Here is a 20702-nt window from a genome sequence, read left to right on the forward strand (position 1 = left end):
ACGAGACATGAACTGAGTCCCCTGGTCGGTAAGCATGCCCCTGGGAAATCCTACTCAGGAGAATATAGTCAAGAGGGCATCTGCCACCAACCAGCACTGTGAGTATCTGTAGCCCTATTTACAGGCCCACTGGCTGATTACAATATTGTAGACACCCGTGATGCTAATTAGTGGACATAGCTTGATTTAACCTGTCTTTCTTGTCACATTATTTTCAAGGGTACCATCATTTCTGTCTAGGCCTGTTTCATGAGTTTTATTTTTTTTTTAATTCTGTGGAAGTATGGTTGAAAAGCAATGTCTGATTTTCATTTGTTCATTTTCATAGACTTTTTATTTATTATTACTTTTCTCAGAATCAAGTTATTTCTGTGACCATGGTTTTTCTTTCATTAAACGAATGGTACCAACAATTTTAACCATGTGTTTATATGAACATTGTTATATAATATGGTCAAGAGCTCTTTTTCTATATCTGACATTAGAACACAGGTATTATTGATTTATTGGCATACCCAAGTGCTATGGCATTGGCTTTTATGAAGAACAATTTTGATACAAAAATGTTTAGCTCGTAACAACATTTTACTCACTCGGATAGTCTTTAGGATGTGTCTTCTCTGACCAGTTCCCAAAAAAGGTCAATCTGTATTTAGCAGTACCACATGCACAACAGTCTGGGATAGCCTTTTCATTTTCACCATCAATTGTTGAATCTGAAAAAAAAAAGAAAAATGTGACATGTTCCCTGTATGTAACTCTGTCACCAAATGTATCACTTCCTAGTTCTTAACCAAGTTATTGGTCAAGAACATACGGTACAGTAGATGTCAGTTTTGGTGACATTCTTCAGATCAGTTTTATATTTATTTTCTGACAATAAAAATATTGCCAAGCATGCTGAAAATGCCTGAAAAATGTATTTTTACTTGCTTTTAAAATTTAGCTGCATCCTAGTGTGGCATCCCAGAGGGTCCAGCTGCTACAGAGGTATTGCACCTCAGCCAGAGGTGTGACACTCCATTCCCTGGCAAGGAGGAGATCACAGATCGTTGCACACACCCGCTTAGGGCAGCGTTACACGGTACGATATATCGTGCGATATGTCGTCGGGGTCACGGAATTTGTGACGCACATCCGGCATCGTTAGAGATGTCGTATCGTGTGACACCTCCGAACGACTGTTAACGAGCAAACATACTAACCTTATCGTTGCTCGTTGACACGTCGTTCATTTCCATAATGTCGTTCCTCCTTCTGCGAGCTGGTTGTTCGTCGTTCCCGTGGCAGCACACATCGCTACGTGTGACACCCCGGGAACGACGAACAACAACTTACCTGCGTCCCGCCGGCAATGAGGAATGAAGGAGGTGGGCGGGATGTTACGTCCCGCTCATCCCCAACCCTCCGCTTCTATTGGGCGGCCGCTGTGTGACGTCGCTGTGAAGCCGAACATCCCTTCCCCTTCAGGAAGAGGATGTTTGCCGCCCACAGCGACATCGTTAGGGAGGTAAGTACGTGTGACGGGGGTTTAACGACTTTGTGCGATACGGGCAATGAATTGCCCGTGACGCACAAACGACGGGGGCGGGTGCGATCGCTCATACGATTGCACGATAAATTGTTGCGTGTAACGCCGCCCTTAGTATAGCTACACCACTGCAGTCTATGGTTAGGGCGACATTGCTCCATAGGGAGAGCACAGTCCCGAAGCCAGTCTGGAGGTGGGGTTAGTTAGTGGGTGGACACTTAGAACAGAGTGGAGAAAGTTAAACTAAGCAGAATAGTGCAAGACAAGGAACAAGCAAGGAAGCAGTGGAGGAGAGCGGTCCTGAGGACTGGAGCCAGAGCAGCTTGTGCTAGGCCAAGGAGGGAAGCTCAGAAAGAAAGTAAGAAGGGGTCCTAGAGTCACGGGCAGTGGGAAAACCACCCATGGGCTTGTGTAGCACCCCTTACTACATCAGGGTGCTACAGGGAACTGCATCCTGTCCCCCAGGATGCAGGGCCTACCCCCCATGGTTCCAGGTTCCCCTCAGAAGTGTCACTAACAACCGCACTACAAATCCCAACCACACCTCACACCAGGGCTGGATAGACACAGCAATGGGTTGGTCAAGTTGGAGCACGGCCGCCTAGTCAGGCAGACTGGTGGGAGGGGATCAAGTCAGTAAAGTGGTAACTCTCAAAGGGAGAGGATCTGGGAGTTGGAGCTCCCAGGGAGGCGACAGGTTAGGTCGCAGACGGTGGTCCGGGACCGCACGAGTCGGGGACCGGTATTAGGAACACTGGACAGGAATGTAACAGACACAGTCTAGAAGGACTGTTGGCACCAGAAAGCCCAGCCATCTTAACGGTACCGAGCATGGCAGGGTACAGGACCCTAGATCTGGGAGTAGCTTCATGCAACCTGATAATTAACTTGTGGAGGATGGATTCTTTATGAACTTTCCCCAAGAGCTCAGAGATTGGAGGCATCAGCACAACCCTCGGGATAGGGTTCTCCAAAACACACAACCCACTATAATCCCAAGAGCACAGCTGCCATATACAAGGGCAGCGGGGCCTCGACAGCTTCAAGCCGAGGAGCCACACCGTTCAAATCAATTTGTGCATGGAGGCAGGGCTCCGGACACACCAAGTGACACTGTGGGGAGCGGGACTTGGACGGGCTCCACCCGTAGATACTGCAGTGCCTAGAAACATTGGTTTACCATCTGTGTCAGTGTCTGCTTCCTTCACCACATCCAGCACCAAGACTACTACTGTGAGTAATCCGACTCCTGCACCCTGCCTTCCCAGGCCTAGCCATCCATCCCATCAAATCCCACTATTCGGAGCCGTCCCTACCTGTGGAGGGACTGACACCTTGCTGCCCTCAAACAATCAGCCCCGGTACTCCTTCTGGCAGCGGCGGTACTCCCCTTACCGCAACCCGGAGGTGGCATCATGAACAATAATCCCCTGAAAATACCCCCTACATTTGAAGTGGCCGTAAGCCCCCGGGTCCGGAGACCCTCAAGCCACAGCAACCCCAGATCCAAGCAGTTCGACTGCTGCAGGGGCGGCACACCTCAAATTTATGGCGTCACGAACAGGATAGAATTGGGTCTGCTAACCCGGATGACGTGCGCCTTACAGAACTGTCCAAAACCAAATTGTGACTGTAAAATTACCTTGCCGCCATTTTGCCCGCCATATTTTGATGCCAAAATCAATAACTGTGCCATCATCCCCGGCGAAAGCGCGCAAAGCCAAAGCCCCTCGTCCTGAAAGTTCGTCCAGAAACCGGTAGTGGCTGGACCCGGAAGTTCCTGAGAGCTTGGTGACGGAAAACCAAGGGGGAGCTGAAAGATGTTGGCGCCGGATGATGGGAGCGTAGCCGCGCTTCCCCCGCCAGATCAAGGTAAAAGCAGATGCAGCGGGACCCACTCCAGTCGCACGAGCGGCGGAGCCTGAGGCTGAAGTGGCCGCGACGATAATGCCAGTTACCTTACCCTATGTGTCGAGTGCTTCCTGGCTGCCTCAGTATGATGGCCGAGCGGACACCCTGCAGGGATTCAAAAGAAAGATCTGCACCGTCCAAGATATGAATGCAATGACCGGCCGGCAGAGGGCGTCTGTGGTGCTCGGTCAGCTAACGGGTGCCACTGAACTGGAGGTGGAGACCTTGACAGATCAAGACCGTGTCTCGGTACCTGCCATTTTTGAAAGACTCAGAGCTGCTTTTGAGACCCGCACCGAGGTTGAACTGAGAATGGGATTCTATAGCTGTAAACAGCACCCCCAGGACAGCATTAGAGACTATGCCCTAAGACTGCAAGCAGCGCAGCGGACCCTGAAGCTGGTCAACACTATTAATGAGCAAGGGGGGAATAAGATGCTGGTCGAGCAGTTCCTGCAGGTTCTGGGGTCAGTGGAGGATCGCAAGCAGCTACGGCTATGGGCCCTGGAACATCCTACTCTGAACTTTGCTGTTTTAAAGGACCGGGCCATCAAGGCTTTGCAACCTCCAGAGGCCACTGACTCTCTCCCACCGTCCTGGCAAGCTGGCACCTCTCCTCTACAGGTGCAGCCTCCTACCTTAGCATTGCCGGAGCCAAAACCTCCGACAGTGCTTCCGGGTGTCCCCAGTGATTTGTCTTCACAGGTGTAGCAGCTGAGCAACGACGTCACCAGGATCCTAAAGACAATGCAACTCCAGCCGAAGACCAAGCCGACGGAAAAGATCCAGCTCGCCGACTGCCTGGAGGATGTCTCTTGGATGAGAGGAAGGAAATTACATGAATATCGATAAATATATACAGAAATAAAAAAATACAAATTGTATACAATACAGAGGAAATTTCTACACAATGTGAAAAAATAATAATTTTATATATAAAATATACAATATTTTTATTCACAGAAAAAAACATAGTTCAGATATTAGCAAACCATGAACGGGGAGAGAAAAAAAAATGAAGAGAGAAAAGAGAAGAAAGAGGAGAAAAAGAAAACGAAAAAGAACAAATGGGAGAGTGAAAGATATGCTGAAAGGCACAAGAAAAAGAATGATGAATGTGATTACATAGACTGATGGATAGGATATGCATATAATGTGGTTGTGTGAAATGTATAGTGTAATAGGAAACAGGATATAAGTAGATAGATGTAATGGAGTATGGAAGATGTAATGGTGGATATAGCAAGACTAAAGGGGGCTTTACACGCTACGACATCGCTAATGCGAAGTCGTTGGGGTCACGGAATTTGTGACGCACATCCGGCCGCATTAGCGATGCCGTTGCGTGTGACACCTATGAGCGATTTTGCATCGTCGCAAAAATGTGCAAAATCGCTCATCGGTGACATGGGGGTCCATTCTCAAATATCGTTACTGCAGCAGTAACGAAGTTGTTCCTCGTTCCTGTGGCAGCACACATCGCTCCGTGTGACACCGGAGGAACGAGGAAGCTCTCCTTACCTGCCTCCCGGCCGCTATGCGGAAGGAAGGAGGTGGGCGGGATGTTACGTCCCACTCATCTCCGCCCCTCCGCTTCTATTGGCCAGCGGTTCAGTGACGCAGCTGTGACATTGCTGTGACGCTGAACGAACCGCCCCCTTAGAAAGGAGCCGGGCAGGTAATTAGTGTGACGGGTCTGGGCGATGTTGTGCGGCACGGGCAGCTATTTGCCCGTGTCGCACAACAGATGGGGGCGGGTACACACACTAGTGATATCGGTACCGATATCGCAGCGTGTAAAGCCCGCTTAATGGTGAGAGTAATGTCATATACAGTATATACCAAATGAGGAGTATTGGAGCAAAGTGAGGATTAATAAATGTGACAGGGATATGTAAAGATTAATGAATGCTGTGTGTATGTAGGCATCAGTGATAAAGAAGTGGGTATATGGAGTGATTTGATTTAATAACAATAAAAGATCATGTACATGTAGATGTAAATGTAAAGAGGAATATGAAAAATAGGGATGGATGATAAAGTACAAAAAAATGACAATAAATAGGAGTGTGCTTGGCATGAATGATATATGAGACTAATGAACAGAAAAGGTTAATGTATAGTGTAGGTGACAAAGATCAAAGAGTGGAAGGATAGAAAAAGGAACAAGGAGGAAATATTAAGTCTCATATATCATTCATGCCAAGCACACTCCTTATATTTATTCTGTCATTTTTCATTTTTCATTTCACTTGTATATCACTGATGCCTACATATACACAGCATTTATTCATCTCTACATATCCCTGTCACATTTATTAATCCTCACTTTGCTCCAATACTCCTCATTTTGTATATATATGTGTGGCGCCCCTGAGGCTTCAGTCGCCACAGGGCACGGCATCTGATTTTGGGTGCTGTGCTCATCATGGATTCCTGGGTGATCAGTGTCGGTTCCACACAACATCACATCCCAACTCACGCCACTTGTCAGAACACACACCAGGTCAGTGTTTAAGGCAGGTACTCCATTAAAGCTTGAAGTAGCGACCAGTATATCTGTTATGGAGCCTTGAGTCTCATTCAGTGTCCTGTAAGTATGGGGCCTGGCAGAGGGAGTGTGGGAGGAGTCATTAGGAAAAGTGGGTGGAGCTAGGTTTAAAAAGTGAACTGTTGAAGAGAACTGGTTTAGACCAGTCAGTTGAGTTCAGTCAGGAGTTGGGAGCAGTCGGTCTGAGGAGAAGGAAGGTGACAGTTGACAAAACCAGTCAGTTCCAGTCAGTTCCAGTCAGAAAGTGGGAAGTCGACGTGAGGAGCTGACTAGTGACTTTGGTGAAAAGAGGAGTGAGGTCGCTGGGGAGTAAAGTGTCAAAAACTCACAGGACCGAGCACCGACGGGGTGTAGAGCCCTAGACTAGGGGAGGCTTCAGGCTCGCCTAATAAATCTACTGGGAGAGAAGATTGCACGTTTCTCGGCCCACCATAGTGTCTGAAGCACAGCAGCATACATAAACCTTGGAATTGGGACAGAGGTCCAGCCCATTGAAAGGTTCGCGCTGCCAGCGAATGGGCCGGGATTTTTTAGACAAAAAAGCCAAGCAGGGGCCTTTAAAAGCTATAGGCTACGGGGACCAACCAGTAACAGAGAGGTGCAAGGGAGAAGAATTCACCGAGTCACAACCGACACTGGGATCCGAGGAGTTCGGGATCGCCTGGAGCCCATCATGGTGGAAACCGGCACTCTGCGGGCATAACAGACAGTGAGTAAAGACACCTTGAACCGCAGCCCTTGTGTCGCCTACTTCTTCCCGCACTCTGTCACCCCTGCAACGTACAACCAGGAGTACTACAAGTCCCATCCATCCCGCTCCTGCTGCTGAAGTCCACCTGGTCCCTACCTTACCAGATCACCATAGACTTCACCAACGGTCGCCCCGGGGTACCCACTCCACCTCTGGGGAGCAAGAAACACCTCAACTGCCATAACACTAGCCACGGAGGTCCCGTCCGGAAGCAGCGGCTACAAAGCCACAGGTGGCGTCACGAACATTATATAAACTCCCATCATCATGTCCCCCATATCGCCATTTTAATTGACTCCACTAGGGTCACAGAGTCGGGCCCCGCCACCGCTGACTACCCAGGACTAGTCCGGCCCGACACCGAGTCACCTAAGGCCCTGGGGTGGGCGAGTCATATGACATTACTATCACCCTTAATCTTGCTATACCCACCATTACATCTCCTATACTCCATTACATCTATCTATTTATATCCTGCTTCCAATTACACTATACATTTCACACAACCACATAATACGCATATCCTATCCATCACTCTATATAATCACATTCATCATTCTTTTTCCTGTACCTTCTTCTTCTTTTCTTTCTTTTTTTTTTCCTCTCCCCGTTCATGGTTTGCTAATATCTGAACTATGTTTTTTCTGTGAATAAAAATATTGTCTATTTTATATATAAAAAAATATTTTTTCACAATTTTTTCACTTAGAAATTACCTCTGTATTGTATGCAATTTGTATTTTTGTATTTATTTATATATTTATCGATATTTATGTTATTTCTGTATACAGTGCTACTGAGGAAGGTCCATGTTTGGACCAAAAACGTTCTTCTTTTTTGCACATTGAATAAATACACATTGCAGTTAATTTTGGGAGTGCCTTGTTTACTTCTTGTAATTCTGGATTGTGAGTCATGGGGAAATAAAGAATTGTCAATAGATCTATAAGAAAAGATAATTGAACTGTATAAAATAGGAAAGGGATACAAAAAGATATGGAAGGAATTGGTAATGCCAGTCAAAAGTGTTCATACTGTTATTAACAAATGGAAAATCAGGGCCTCTGTAAAAAACAAACCATGATCAGGTAGACCAACAAAATTTTTGGCGACAACTGCCAGGAAAATTGTTTGGGATGCAAAGAAAAATGCACAAATAACATCAGCTGAAATACAGAACTCAATGAAAACTAGCGATGTGGCTGTTTCAAGATGCACAATAATGAGGCACATGAAGAAAAATGAACTGCATGGTCGAGTCAGTAGAAGAAAGCCATTACTGTGCAAATTCCACAAAGTAGTTGTCGCGGGCGGAGGAGGGGATGCTGCGCTCTCCCACTGCTCGGGTCCCGCTGCTGCTGCTGCTCGGTGGTGGCTCGAGCGGTGGGCCATATCTCGGGGACTCGAGCGGCGTTCCTTGCCCGTGAGTGAAAAGGGGATTTGATTGTGGGGATTTGATATTGTCCGTGACGCCACCCACGGTTGTGGTGAGGTTGGTGACACCACCGCTGCTCTGGACGGGGATCCCGGGAGCGATGGCAGGGAGCAGCCTGGATGTTAGTTCTCCCCTCCTTGGGTAGGGGGTTGGTTGTCCTGGGGCCCGGTGATGGGGTAGGGATGGATGGCAGGCGGATTACGGGGCCTGGTGAGGTGCAGGGTCGCGGGGGCAGCACTGTGCCGCACGGCACGGTGGTACTCACTCAGCCAATGATAAACACAGAGTCTCCGGTCAAACAAACGGCTGTATGGACGGGTCCCACAGGCGGCTGTGGTGTTTCTCCTCCCGGCAAGTTGATGGTGACTGCCTTTCCCTGCACCTGTGTAGTGTGTACGGTTCCGATGGGTTCCCACCGGTAACCCGCTCCACAGCTTGAAGGATGCTGAAGGAGCCCCTTTTGCCTGCAGGCTCTGGCCCTGGGAACTTTAGCCTTGGCGGTGACTGTGTTTCCCTCTCGCAGTTGGACTGTTGCCTTCTGTCGGGACTTGGCTGCTGGGAAACCCAGGAGGTTCCCTTCGCTAACGGATTTGACAAATTCACGGTGACTCCTAGCCTTGTCGGGGTCCTTAAGCCCCTGCCAGATGGTGCTGGCTTCTCTTTGCGTACCGGTCCGGCACCGCCGGGCCACCGCCCGTCCACTTTCTGTCTGCTCCTTTTCCACTTCACTCTCCAACTCTAACTCTCTCTTTTTCCCGCCTCTAGGACTGTGAACTCCTCGGTGGGCGGGACCAACCGCCTGGCCCACCCCCTCATGTGCACATCAGCCCCTGGAGGAAGGAAACAAGGGTTTTTGTCTGACTTTGGTGTGCCTGACCGGGAGCGTGGGGTGTGTTGGTGTAGTACCTGTGACGTCCTGGCTCGTCCAGGGCGCCACATTCCCCCTTGGCTAAATGCAGACCGTCCGCAGGCTGCCCATCCACATATCTTGCCTACAATAGGCCAAACAGCATGGAGACAAGCCTCCAAACTTCTGGAACAAGGTAATTTGGAGAGATGACACCAAAATTGAATTGTTTGGCCACAACCATAAACGTTAGATTTGGAGAGGTGTCAACAAGTCCTATCATGAAAGGAACACCATTCTTACTGTAAAGCACAGAGGTGGATCACTGATGCTGTGTGGTTGTGTGAGCTACAAAGGCACAGGAAACTTGCTCAAAGTTGAAAGAAAGATGAATGCAGCACATGGTCAGGTAATACTGGAGGCAAATTTGCATTCATCAGCCCGGAAGCTGCACATGGGACGTACTTGGATGTTCCAACATGACAATGATCCTAAACACAAGCCTAAGTCGAACTGTCATTGGCTACAGCAGAACAAAGTGAAGGTTCTGGAGTGGTCATCTCAGTCTCCTGACCTCAATATCATTGAGCCACTCTGGTGAGAACTAAAGCACGCAGTTCATGCAAGAAAGCCAAGAAATTTACAGGAACTGGAGGCATTTTGCCAAGAAGACTGACCAGCTTTAAAATCTGAGAAAATAAAGAGCCTAATCCACAACTACCACAAAAGACTTCAAGCTGTCATTGATGTTTGAGGAGGCAAAGTATTAAGAACTGAAGTATGTGAACTTTTGATCAGGGTCATTTGGATGTTTTTGTTTGTCATTATGATTTAAAAAGAGTAAACACAGTAGTTTAACAATAAATGAGTTCATCCAATCACTACTGTAACCAAGAGTGGATAAAAGATTTCGTGTTATCATTCATATTCTCTGTATAAAGGCCAAGAAAGCAAAAAATCTACCCGGGTATGTAAACCTTTGCACATAACTGTACCTTTACTTCCTATTACTTGGTGATGGTGATAGCTCTTATACCCTTAACAACTCTTGAGTGCATGCAGTTGGCTTATATACAGTACATCTGGAGAAACTGTGTAGTTATTGCAGTTCCTCTCCCTGAGTCATCTAGAGATAAGTTGTTTGTTTACTTTCCTCCTGTTTGCTATCGCTGTGTATTCTTTAGTGCTTAGTGGGACTGACTAAGCGCTCATCCTATCCTCTCCCTACCTAGGGCCTACTTTAGGGTCAGCCAGTGGCAGGTATCCAGTTTAGCGCATAGCTGCGAAACCTATCTATGGTGCTGGGGAAAGCCAGTGCCCAGCAGTAAAGTTGGTCAGGGGTAGAGATGAGCGAACCGGTCGCGGTTCGGCTCGAGGTTGGTTCGCCGAACGGACCTCCCGTTCGAGTTCGGTTCGTCGAACGTTCGACGAACCAAACTCGAACTGCATAGGAAACAATGGCAGGCAATCACAAACACAGAAAAACACCTAGAAAACACCCTCAAAGGTGTCCTAAAGGTGACAAACAACTCAAACACATTGGAAAGTGACAAGGACATATACTCATGCGAAAACAAAACAGCTGGACAAGGAAAAAGAGGAGGACACACAGATATAGGCATGGCACGCCCTTCTAAAATCATGTAAAACACCGCAAGGTGACTCCAAGCGGAGTCTCCCTTTTTTCCAAAAATTGGGCCACACACACACCCACCCCTTCAGTGGCAGCACTTGTGCCCCAGTTGTACACTTCACAGCTACATTTGCATCAAGCACATTCAAAAATACGCCATTCTTATCCGTCCCCAGGATGACACCGGGGTAGGTAGCAAAGTCTTTCCTGATCCCAGCTCTGTTCATCTTGGCTTCTTTTAAAAACACATCAAGCAAGGGTTACTCCAAGCGGAGCCTCCCTTTTTTCCAAAAATTGGGCCCCACACACCCACCCATTCAGTGGCAGCAGTTGTGCCCCAGTTGTACACTTCACAGCTAGATTTGCATCAAGCACATTCCAAAATACGCCATTCTTATCCGTCCCCAGGATGACACCGGGGTAGGTAGCAAAGTGTTTCCTGATCCCAGCTCTGTTCATCTTGGCTTCTTTTAAAAACACAGCAAGCAAGGGTTACTCCTAGCGGAGTCTCCCTTTTTTTCCAAAAATTGTGCCCCACACACCCACCCATTCAGTGGCAGCAGTTGTGCCCCAGTTGTACACTTCACAGCTAGATTTGCATCAAGCACATTCAAAAATACGCCATAATTAACCGTCCCCAGGATGACACCAGGGTAGATAGCAAAGTCTTTCCTGATCCCAGCTCTGTTCATCTTGGCTTCTTTTAAAAACACAGCAAGCAAGGGTTACTCCAAGCGGAGTCTCCCTTTTTTCCAAAAATTGGGCCCACACACACCCACCCCTTCAGTGGCAGCAGTTGTGCCCCAGTTGTACACTTCACAGCTAGATTTGCATCAAGCACATTCAAAAATACGCCATTCTTATCCGTCCCCAGGATGACACCGGGGTAGGTAGCAAAGTCTTTCCTGATCCCAGCTCTGTTCATCTTGGCTTCTTTTAAAAACACAGCAAGCAAGGGTTACTCCAAGCGGAGTCTCCCTTTTTTCCAAAAATTGGGCCACACAGACACCCACCCCATCAGTGGCAGCACTTGGGCCCTAGTTGCAAACAGGATGTTTTGATTTGCATCAAGCACATTCAAAAATACGCCATTCTTATCCGTCCCCAGGATGACACCGGGGTACGTAGATAAAGTCTTTGCTGATCCATGACTTGTTCATCTTGGCTTCTTTTAAAAACAATGTAAGCAAGGGTTACTCCAAGCGGAGTCTCCCTTTTTTTCCAAAAATTGGGCCACACAGACACCCACCCCATCAGTGGCAGCACTTGGGCCCTAGTTGCAAACAGGATGTTTTGATTTGCATCAAGCACATTCAAAAATACGCCATTCTTATCCGTCCCCAGGATGACACCGGGGTAGGTAGCAAAGTCTTTCCTGATCCCAGCTCTGTTCATCTTGGCTTCTTTTAAAAACACAGCAAGCAAGGGTTACTCCAAGCGGAGTCTCCCTTTTTTCCAAAAATTGGGCCACACAGACACCCACCCCATCAGTGGCAGCACTTGGGCCCTAGTTGCAAACAGGATGTTTTGATTTGCATCAAGCACATTCAAAAATACGCCATTCTTATCCGTCCCCAGGATGACACCGGGGTACGTAGATAAAGTCTTTGCTGATCCATGACTTGTTCATCTTGGCTTCTTTTAAAAACAATGTAAGCAAGGGTTACTCCAAGCGGAGTCTCCCTTTTTTTCCAAAAATTGGGCCACACAGACACCCACCCCATCAGTGGCAGCACTTGGGCCCTAGTTGCAAACAGGATGTTTTGATTTGCATCAAGCACATTCAAAAATACGCCATTCTTATCCGTCCCCAGGATGACACCGGGGTACGTAGATAAAGTCTTTGCTGATCCATGACTTGTTCATCTTGGCTTCTTTTAAAAACAATGTAAGCAAGGGTTACTCCAAGCGGAGTCTCCCTTTTTTTCCAAAAATTGGGCCACACAGACACCCACCCCATCAGTGGCAGCACTTGGGCCCTAGTTGCAAACAGGATGTTTTGATTTGCATCAAGCACATTCAAAAATACGCCATTCTTATCCGTCCCCAGGATGACACCGGGGTAGGTAGCAAAGTCTTTCCTGATCCCAGCTCTGTTCATCTTGGCTTCTTTTAAAAACACAGCAAGCAAGGGTTACTCCAAGCGGAGTCTCCCTTTTTTTCCAAAAATTGGGCCACACAGACACCCACCCCATCAGTGGCAGCACTTGGGCCCTAGTTGCAAACAGGATGTTTTGATTTGCATCAAGCACATTCAAAAATACGCCATTCTTATCCGTCCCCAGGATGACACCGGGGTAGGTAGCAAAGTCTTTCCTGATCCCAGCTCTGTTCATCTTGGCTTCTTTTAAAAACACAGCAAGCAAGGGTTACTCCAAGCGGAGTCTCCCTTTTTTCCAAAAATTGGGCCCACACACACCCACCCCTTCAGTGGCAGCAGTTGTGCCCCAGTTGTACACTTCACAGCTAGATTTGCATCAAGCACATTCAAAAATACGCCATTCTTATCCGTCCCCAGGATGACACCGGGGTAGGTAGCAAAGTCTTTCCTGATCCCAGCTCTGTTCATCTTGGCTTCTTTTAAAAACACAGCAAGCAAGGGTTACTCCAAGCGGAGTCTCCCTTTTTTCCAAAAAATGGGCCACACAGACACCCACCCCATCAGTGGCAGCACTTGGGCCCTAGTTGCAAACAGGATGTTTTGATTTGCATCAAGCACATTCAAAAATACGCCATTCTTATCCGTCCCCAGGATGACACCGGGGTACGTAGATAAAGTCTTTGCTGATCCATGACTTGTTCATCTTGGCTTCTTTTAAAAACAATGTAAGCAAGGGTTACTCCAAGCGGAGTCTCCCTTTTTTTCCAAAAATTGGGCCACACAGACACCCACCCCATCAGTGGCAGCACTTGGGCCCTAGTTGCAAATAGGATGTTTTGATTTGCATCAAGCACATTCAAAAATACGCCATTCTTATCCGTCCCCAGGATGACACCGGGGTAGGTAGCAAAGTCTTTCCTGATCCCAGCTCTGTTCATCTTGGCTTCTTTTAAAAACACAGCAAGCAAGGGTTACTCCAAGCGGAGTCTCCCTTTTTTCCAAAAATTGGGCCACACAGACACCCACCCCATCAGTGGCAGCACTTGGGCCCTAGTTGCAAACAGGATGTTTTGATTTGCATCAAGCACATTCAAAAATACGCCATTCTTATCCGTCCCCAGGATGACACCGGGGTACGTAGATAAAGTCTTTGCTGATCCATGACTTGTTCATCTTGGCTTCTTTTAAAAACAATGTAAGCAAGGGTTACTCCAAGCGGAGTCTCCCTTTTTTCCAAAAATTGGGCCACACAGACACCCACCCCATCAGTGGCAGCACTTGGGCCCTAGTTGCAAACAGGATGTTTTGATTTGCATCAAGCACATTCAAAAATACGCCATTCTTATCCGTCCCCAGGATGACACCGGGGTACGTAGATAAAGTCTTTGCTGATCCATGACTTGTTCATCTTGGCTTCTTTTAAAAACAATGTAAGCAAGGGTTACTCCAAGCGGAGTCTCCCTTTTTTTCCAAAAATTGGGCCACACAGACACCCACCCCATCAGTGGCAGCACTTGGGCCCTAGTTGCAAACAGGATGTTTTGATTTGCATCAAGCACATTCAAAAATACGCCATTCTTATCCGTCCCCAGGATGACACCGGGGTAGGTAGCAAAGTCTTTCCTGATCCCAGCTCTGTTCATCTTGGCTTCTTTTAAAAACACAGCAAGCAAGGGTTACTCCAAGTGGAGTCTCCCTTTTTTCCAAAAATTGGGCCACACAGACACCCACCCCATCAGTGGCAGCACTTGGGCCCTAGTTGCAAACAGGATGTTTTGATTTGCATCAAGCACATTCCAAATCCACAAGCATTTACTCTCCCCAGGATGACACAGGGGTAGTAAATTCCTTCTGGATCCATGACTTGTTCATTTTGATGAACGTCAGTCTGTCCACATTGTCACTGGACAGACGCGTGCGCTTATCTGTCAGCACACACCCAGCAGCACTGAATACACGTTCAGAGACAACGCTGGCAGCTGGACAAGACAAAATCTCCAAGGCGTAACTGGAGAGCTCTGGCCATTTTTCTATGTTTGAAGCCCAAAAGGAGCAAGGCTCCAGTTGCACAGTCATGGCATCGATGTTCATTTGGAGATACTCCTGTATCATCCTCTCCAGCCGTTGAGTATGTGTCAGACTTGTTGTCTCTGGTGGCCTTGCAAAAGAGGGTCTAAAAAAATTATGAAAAGATTCCATAAAATTGCTGTTACCGGCACCAGATACGGTCCTACTGGTACGGGTAGACTGGTGAAGATGACGAGACCGTCCCATGTTTGTCAAGTTACAACTGGGAGATTCCCTCCCTGCACCTGCACGGTTGTTTGGTGGAAAAGCCGAGCTAAGATCGAGTAACAGCTTCTGCTGATACTCCTGCATACGTGCGTCCCTTTCTATGGCTGGAATTATGTCACAAAATTTGGACTTGTACCGGGGATCTAATAGTGTGGCAATCCAGTAGTCATCATCACTTCTAATTTTGACAATACGACTGTCATGTTGGAGGTAGTGCAACAAGAAGGCACTCATGTGTCTTGCGCAGCCATGCGGACCAAGTCCACGCTGTGTTTGTGGCATAGAGGTGCTAACCGTTCTTTCTTCCTCTGACATCTCCCCCCAACCTCTTTCAACTGAAATTTGACCAAGGTCTCCCTCATCCGCTGAGTCTTCCATGTCCATGGACAGTTCGTCCTCCATTTCTTCATGTTCTCCTGCACCTTGCTCAACATTTCGCCTGCTACTATGCGCCCTTGTCGATCCCTGTTCCCCATGGTCCCATGCCTGCTGCGTTGGTGATGATGAACGTCTGGATCTTGGTGATGTTGTTGTCCCTTGCACATATGAATCCTCCTGTAGTTCCTCCCCTTCATGTTGTCCCACCCCCTGACTCCGAATAGTGTTTAGCGTGTGCTCCAGCATGTAAATGACTGGAATCGTCATGCTGATAATGGCATTGTCAGAGCTAAACATATTCGTCGCCATGTCGAAACTGTGCAGAAGGGTGCATAGGTCCTTGATCTGAGACCACTCCATCAGGGTGATCTGCCCCACCTCTGCATCTCGTTGGCCCAGGCTATACGTCATGACGTATTGCACCAGGGCTCTGCGGTGCTGCCACAGTCGCTGTAACATGTGTAGAGTTGAATTCCAGCGTGTCGCCACATCGCATTTCAGGCGATGAACCGGCAGGCCGAAAGACTTCTGGAGCGATGCAAGTCGCTCAGCTGCGGCGCTTGAACGCCGGAAGTGAGCAGACAGTTTTCGTGCCCTGTTCAGAAGGCCATCTAGGCCGGGATAGTGTGTTAAAAATTGCTGCACGACAAGGTTCAACACGTGAGCCATACAAGGTACGTGTGTCACCTTGCCCAGGCGAAGGGCCGCACCCAGGTTTGCAGCATTGTCGCACACGGCCTTACCAGGCTGCAGGTTGAGTGGAGACAACCATTTATTAAACTCGGACCGCAGAGCTGACCACAACTCCTCAGCTGTGTGACTCTTATTACCAAGACATGTCAAGCTAAAGACCGCCTGATGCCGTTGCGCTCGGCTGCCAGCATAGTAATGAGGCGTGCGTGATTCCTTCTGCGCAGTGAGAACGCTGGTGGCCTGACCAGGCAGGCTTGGGGCGGAGGTGGAGGACCCAGATGAGGTGGAGGATGCAGAAGCTGTGGCGGAACTTGGACAGACAGAGGATTGACACACAAGTCGTGGGGACGGCAAGACTTGTGCAGCAGACCCTTCACCATCTATCACCATAGTTACCCAGTGCCCAGTCAGCGACATGTAACGTCCCTGTCCATGCTTACTGGTCCAAGTATCGGTGGTGAAATGCACCCGTTCACACACAGAGTTTCTCAAGGAAGCGGTGATGTTGTGTGCGACATGCTGGTGTAGCGCGGGCACACCTTTCTTAGAGAAGTAGTGGCGACTAGGCATCTGGTACTGGGGCACAGCGACAGACATAAGGTCTCTAAAATCCTGTGTGTCCACTAGGCGGAAAGGCAGCATTTCGGTAGCCAACAGCTTACAGAGGGATAGAGTCAACCTCTTAGCTTTGTCATGGGTCGGAGGAAGTGGCCTTTTATTTGACCACATCTGAGGGACAGAGATCTGGCTGCTGTGTGTAGACGGTGTTGAGTAGGGTGTCCCTGGAAAAATGCAGGTTTGTGAGGAAAGTGCAGGCGGAGACATGATGTTGCCTTCATCCAACGTTGGTGCTATCGATGTCTGAGAGAGCTGTACACACTCACTTGTTTCCCCTTCCAAACCAACTGACGACCTTACAAGCAAACTGCCTGTTGCGGTTACAGTGGTGGAAGTTTTGCGTGGAAAAACAGGTGTGACAGCTGTCCCCACAGTCCTAGAAGATGAAGAGCGCGCGGATGCACTGGAAGGGGCGGGCGGTGGATGGTTCGCTCCGCTAGCCGGCATTGCAGCACGGTGAGCTTCCCACCGGGACTTATGATATTTATTCATGTGACGATTCATGGAAGAAGTTGTCAAACTGCTGAGGTTTTGACCTCTACTAACAGAATCATGACAAATGTTACATATCACATGAGTTGGGCGATCTTTTTCGATGTGAAAAAAGGCCCAGGCTAGGCAAGGCTTAGAGGCCATGCGACCTGTTGATCCACCCCGAATAATGCTCATAGGCAGAGTGGTGGCTGAGGATGCAGTTGTAGACGTGCTACCAGTGCTCCGACTCTGTCCAGGAAGGCGCAAGGTAACTTCGTCGTCGGTTGCATCCTCCTCCACCGCCTCTGTTGACCTCCTCGAGTGCCTGACTGGGGGTTGACAGTAGGTGGGATCTAGAACGTCATCATCAATTGTTGTGTTTGCACTCCCCTCCCCCTCAGACCGAGCCTCTTCTTGCCCTGACCGAATATTTAAGTTGTCATCCCAATCGGGTATCTGCGTCTCATCTTCATCAGTATGTTCCTCATTGTCTATAACCACAGGTGTTACAGTTTGTGACAAAGGGTCAACATTATGCTCAGAAACTTGGTCCTCACGGCCTGAATCTGAGTCACAAAGGTTCTGGGCATCACTGCAGACCATTTCCTGTTCTGTACTCACTGTAGCTTGGGAGCAGACCTCTGATTCCCAGGCTATAGTGTGACTGAACAGCTCTGCAGACTCAGCCATCTCAGTTCCACCATACTGTGCAGGGCTGATGGAGACTTCAGAGCTGGGAGAAATCAAGTGTGATTGGGATGACAACTCAGAGGAATGGTGTTTTTTGGATGCGGTACTTGAAGTGGCTGAGAGGGCACTTGTTGGACCACTTGAGATCCATTCAAGCATTTTCCTTTTTTGCCCATCATCTACCTTTGTTCCTCTTGTTCGTGTCCGTAAAAAAGGGAGCACATCGGATTGTCCACAATAAGTAGTAGACATCTTACTTTTGCTAGTAGATGGTCTATCTTCAGCAGATGATAATGGAGCTTTGCCACCTTCCCCACTGACAAAACATTTTTTGCCTTTTCCACCACGCCTCTTCCCCTTTCCACCAGCATCTGTCATTTTGCCACTCATGTTGATTGCGACAAGATTGTGGACTGAAAATGTGGTAGTAAAAATTGAGAGGTGGTGAAGATTGCAGTGGTGGTCTAGCTTTATTAACAGCAGAATAATAAAGAATAAATATCCCTGACAATGTAACTTAGTTATAATTCGTTGGAGTGTGCAACGCAGGCAGACGTGCTGCAAATGTCTTGGCACTAGTGGGACTAAAGCAAAGTCCAATAGCCACGTATAGGATGCCACTAGGTACACTGAGTGTTTGCTAGTATAATGGCTTCGTTATAATTAGTTGGAGTGTGCAACGCAGGCAGATGCGCTCTGCAAATGTCTTGGCACTAGTGGGACTATAGCAAAGTCCAATAGCCACGTATAGGATGCCACTAGGTACACTGTGTGTTTGCTAGTATAATGGCTGAGTTTAAAAAACTTGGAGTGTGCAATGCAGGCAGATGTGCTCTGCTAATGTCTTTGCACTAGTGGGACTATAGCAAAGTCCAATAGCCACGTATAGGATGCCACTAGGTACACTGAGTGTTTGCTAGTAAAATTGCTTCGTTATAATTAGTTGGAGTGTGCAACGCAGGCAGATGCGCTCTGCAAATGTCTTGGCACTAGTGGGACTATAGCAAAGTCCAATAGCCACGTATAGGATGCCACTAGGTACACTGAGTGTTTGCTAGTAAAATTGCTTCGTTATAATTAGTTGGAGTGTGCAACGCAGGCAGATGCGCTCTGCAAATGTCTTGGCACTAGTGGGACTATAGCAAAGTCCAATAGCCACGTATAGGATGCCACTAGGTACACTGAGTGTTTGCTAGTATAATGGCTTCGTTATAATTTGTTGGAGTGTGCAACGCAGGCAGATGCGCTCCGCAAATGTCTTGGCACTAGTGGGACTATAGCAAAGTCCAATAGCCACGTATAGGATGCCACTAGGTACACTGAGTGTTTGCTAGTATAATGGCTTCGTTATAATTAGTTGGAGTGTGCAACGCAGGCAGATGCGCTCTGCAAATGTCTTGGCACTAGTGGGACTATAGCAAAGTCCAATAGCCACGTATAGGATGCCACTAGGTACACTGTGTGTTTGCTAGTATAATGGCTGAGTTTAAAAAACTTGGAGTGTGCAATGCAGGCAGATGTGCTCTGCTAATGTCTTTGCACTAGTGGGACTATAGCAAAGTCCAATAGCCACGTATAGGATGCCACTAGGTACACTGAGTGTTTGCTAGTAAAATTGCTTAGTTTAAAAAACTTGGAGTGTGCAATGCAGGCAGATGTGCTCTGCAAATGTCTTGGCCCTAGTGGGACTATAGCAAAGTCCAATAGCCACGTATAGGATGCCACTAGGTACACTGAGTGTGTGCTAGTATAATGGCTTCGTTATAATTAGTTGGAGTGTGCAACGCAGGCAGATGCGCTCTGCAAATGTCTTGGCACTAGTGGGACTATAGCAAAGTCCAATAGCCACGTATAGGATGCCACTAGGTACACTGAGTGTTTGCTAGTAAAATTGCTTCGTTATAATTAGTTGGAGTGTGCAACGCAGGCAGATGCGCTCTGCAAATGTCTTGGCACTAGTGGGACTATAGCAAAGTCCAATAGCCACGTATAGGATGCCACTAGGTACACTGAGTGTTTGCTAGTATAATGGCTTCGTTATAATTTGTTGGAGTGTGCAACGCAGGCAGATGCGCTCTGCAAATGTCTTGGCACTAGTGGGACTATAGCAAAGTCCAATAGCCACGTATAGGATGCCACTAGGTACACTGAGTGTTTGCTAGTATAATGGCTTCGTTATAATTAGTTGGAGTGTGCAATGCAGGCAGATGTGCTCTGCAAATGTCTTGGCACTAGTGGGACTATAGCAAAGTCCAATAGCCACGTATAGGATGCCACTAGGTACACTGTGTGTTTGCTAGTATAATGGCTGAGTTTAAAAAACTTGGAGTGTGCAATGCAGGCAGATGTGCTCTGCTAATGTCTTTGCACTAGTGGGACTATAGCAAAGTCCAATAGCCACGTATAGGATGCCACTAGGTACACTGAGTGTTTGCTAGTAAAATTGCTTAGTTTAAAAAACTTGGAGTGTGCAATGCAGGCAGATGTGCTCTGCAAATGTCTTGGCCCTAGTGGGACTATAGCAAAGTCCAATAGCCACGTATAGGATGCCACTAGGTACACTGAGTGTGTGCTAGTATAATGGCTTCGTTATAATTAGTTGGAGTGTGCAACGCAGGCAGATGCGCTCTGCAAATGTCTTGGCACTAGTGGGACTATAGCAAAGTCCAATAGCCACGTATAGGATGCCACTAGGTACACTGAGTGTTTGCTAGTATAATGGCTTCGTTATAATTAGTTGGAGTGTGCAACGCAGGTAGATGCGCTCTGCAAATGTCTTGGCACTAGTGGGACT

At 47.8% G+C, this 20702-nt stretch overlaps 1 protein-coding gene across 2 annotated transcripts in view; it reads right to left on the reverse strand.

The window, feature by feature from the left end:
• SPON1 (spondin 1) overlaps window positions 1-20702 on the reverse strand; it is a 2596838-nt gene that overhangs the window by 1436425 nt on the left and 1139711 nt on the right. For both annotated transcript variants that reach the window (XM_075326637.1, XM_075326638.1), the window contains exon 5: window positions 594-716. In XM_075326637.1, coding sequence (XP_075182752.1) covers window positions 594-716 — 123 coding nt within the window. The remainder of the gene's footprint in view (window positions 1-593; window positions 717-20702) is intronic.

The sequence above is a fragment of the Anomaloglossus baeobatrachus genome, chromosome 10, assembly GCF_048569485.1.
Source record: "Anomaloglossus baeobatrachus isolate aAnoBae1 chromosome 10, aAnoBae1.hap1, whole genome shotgun sequence".
Lineage (NCBI taxonomy): Eukaryota > Metazoa > Chordata > Amphibia > Anura > Aromobatidae > Anomaloglossus > Anomaloglossus baeobatrachus.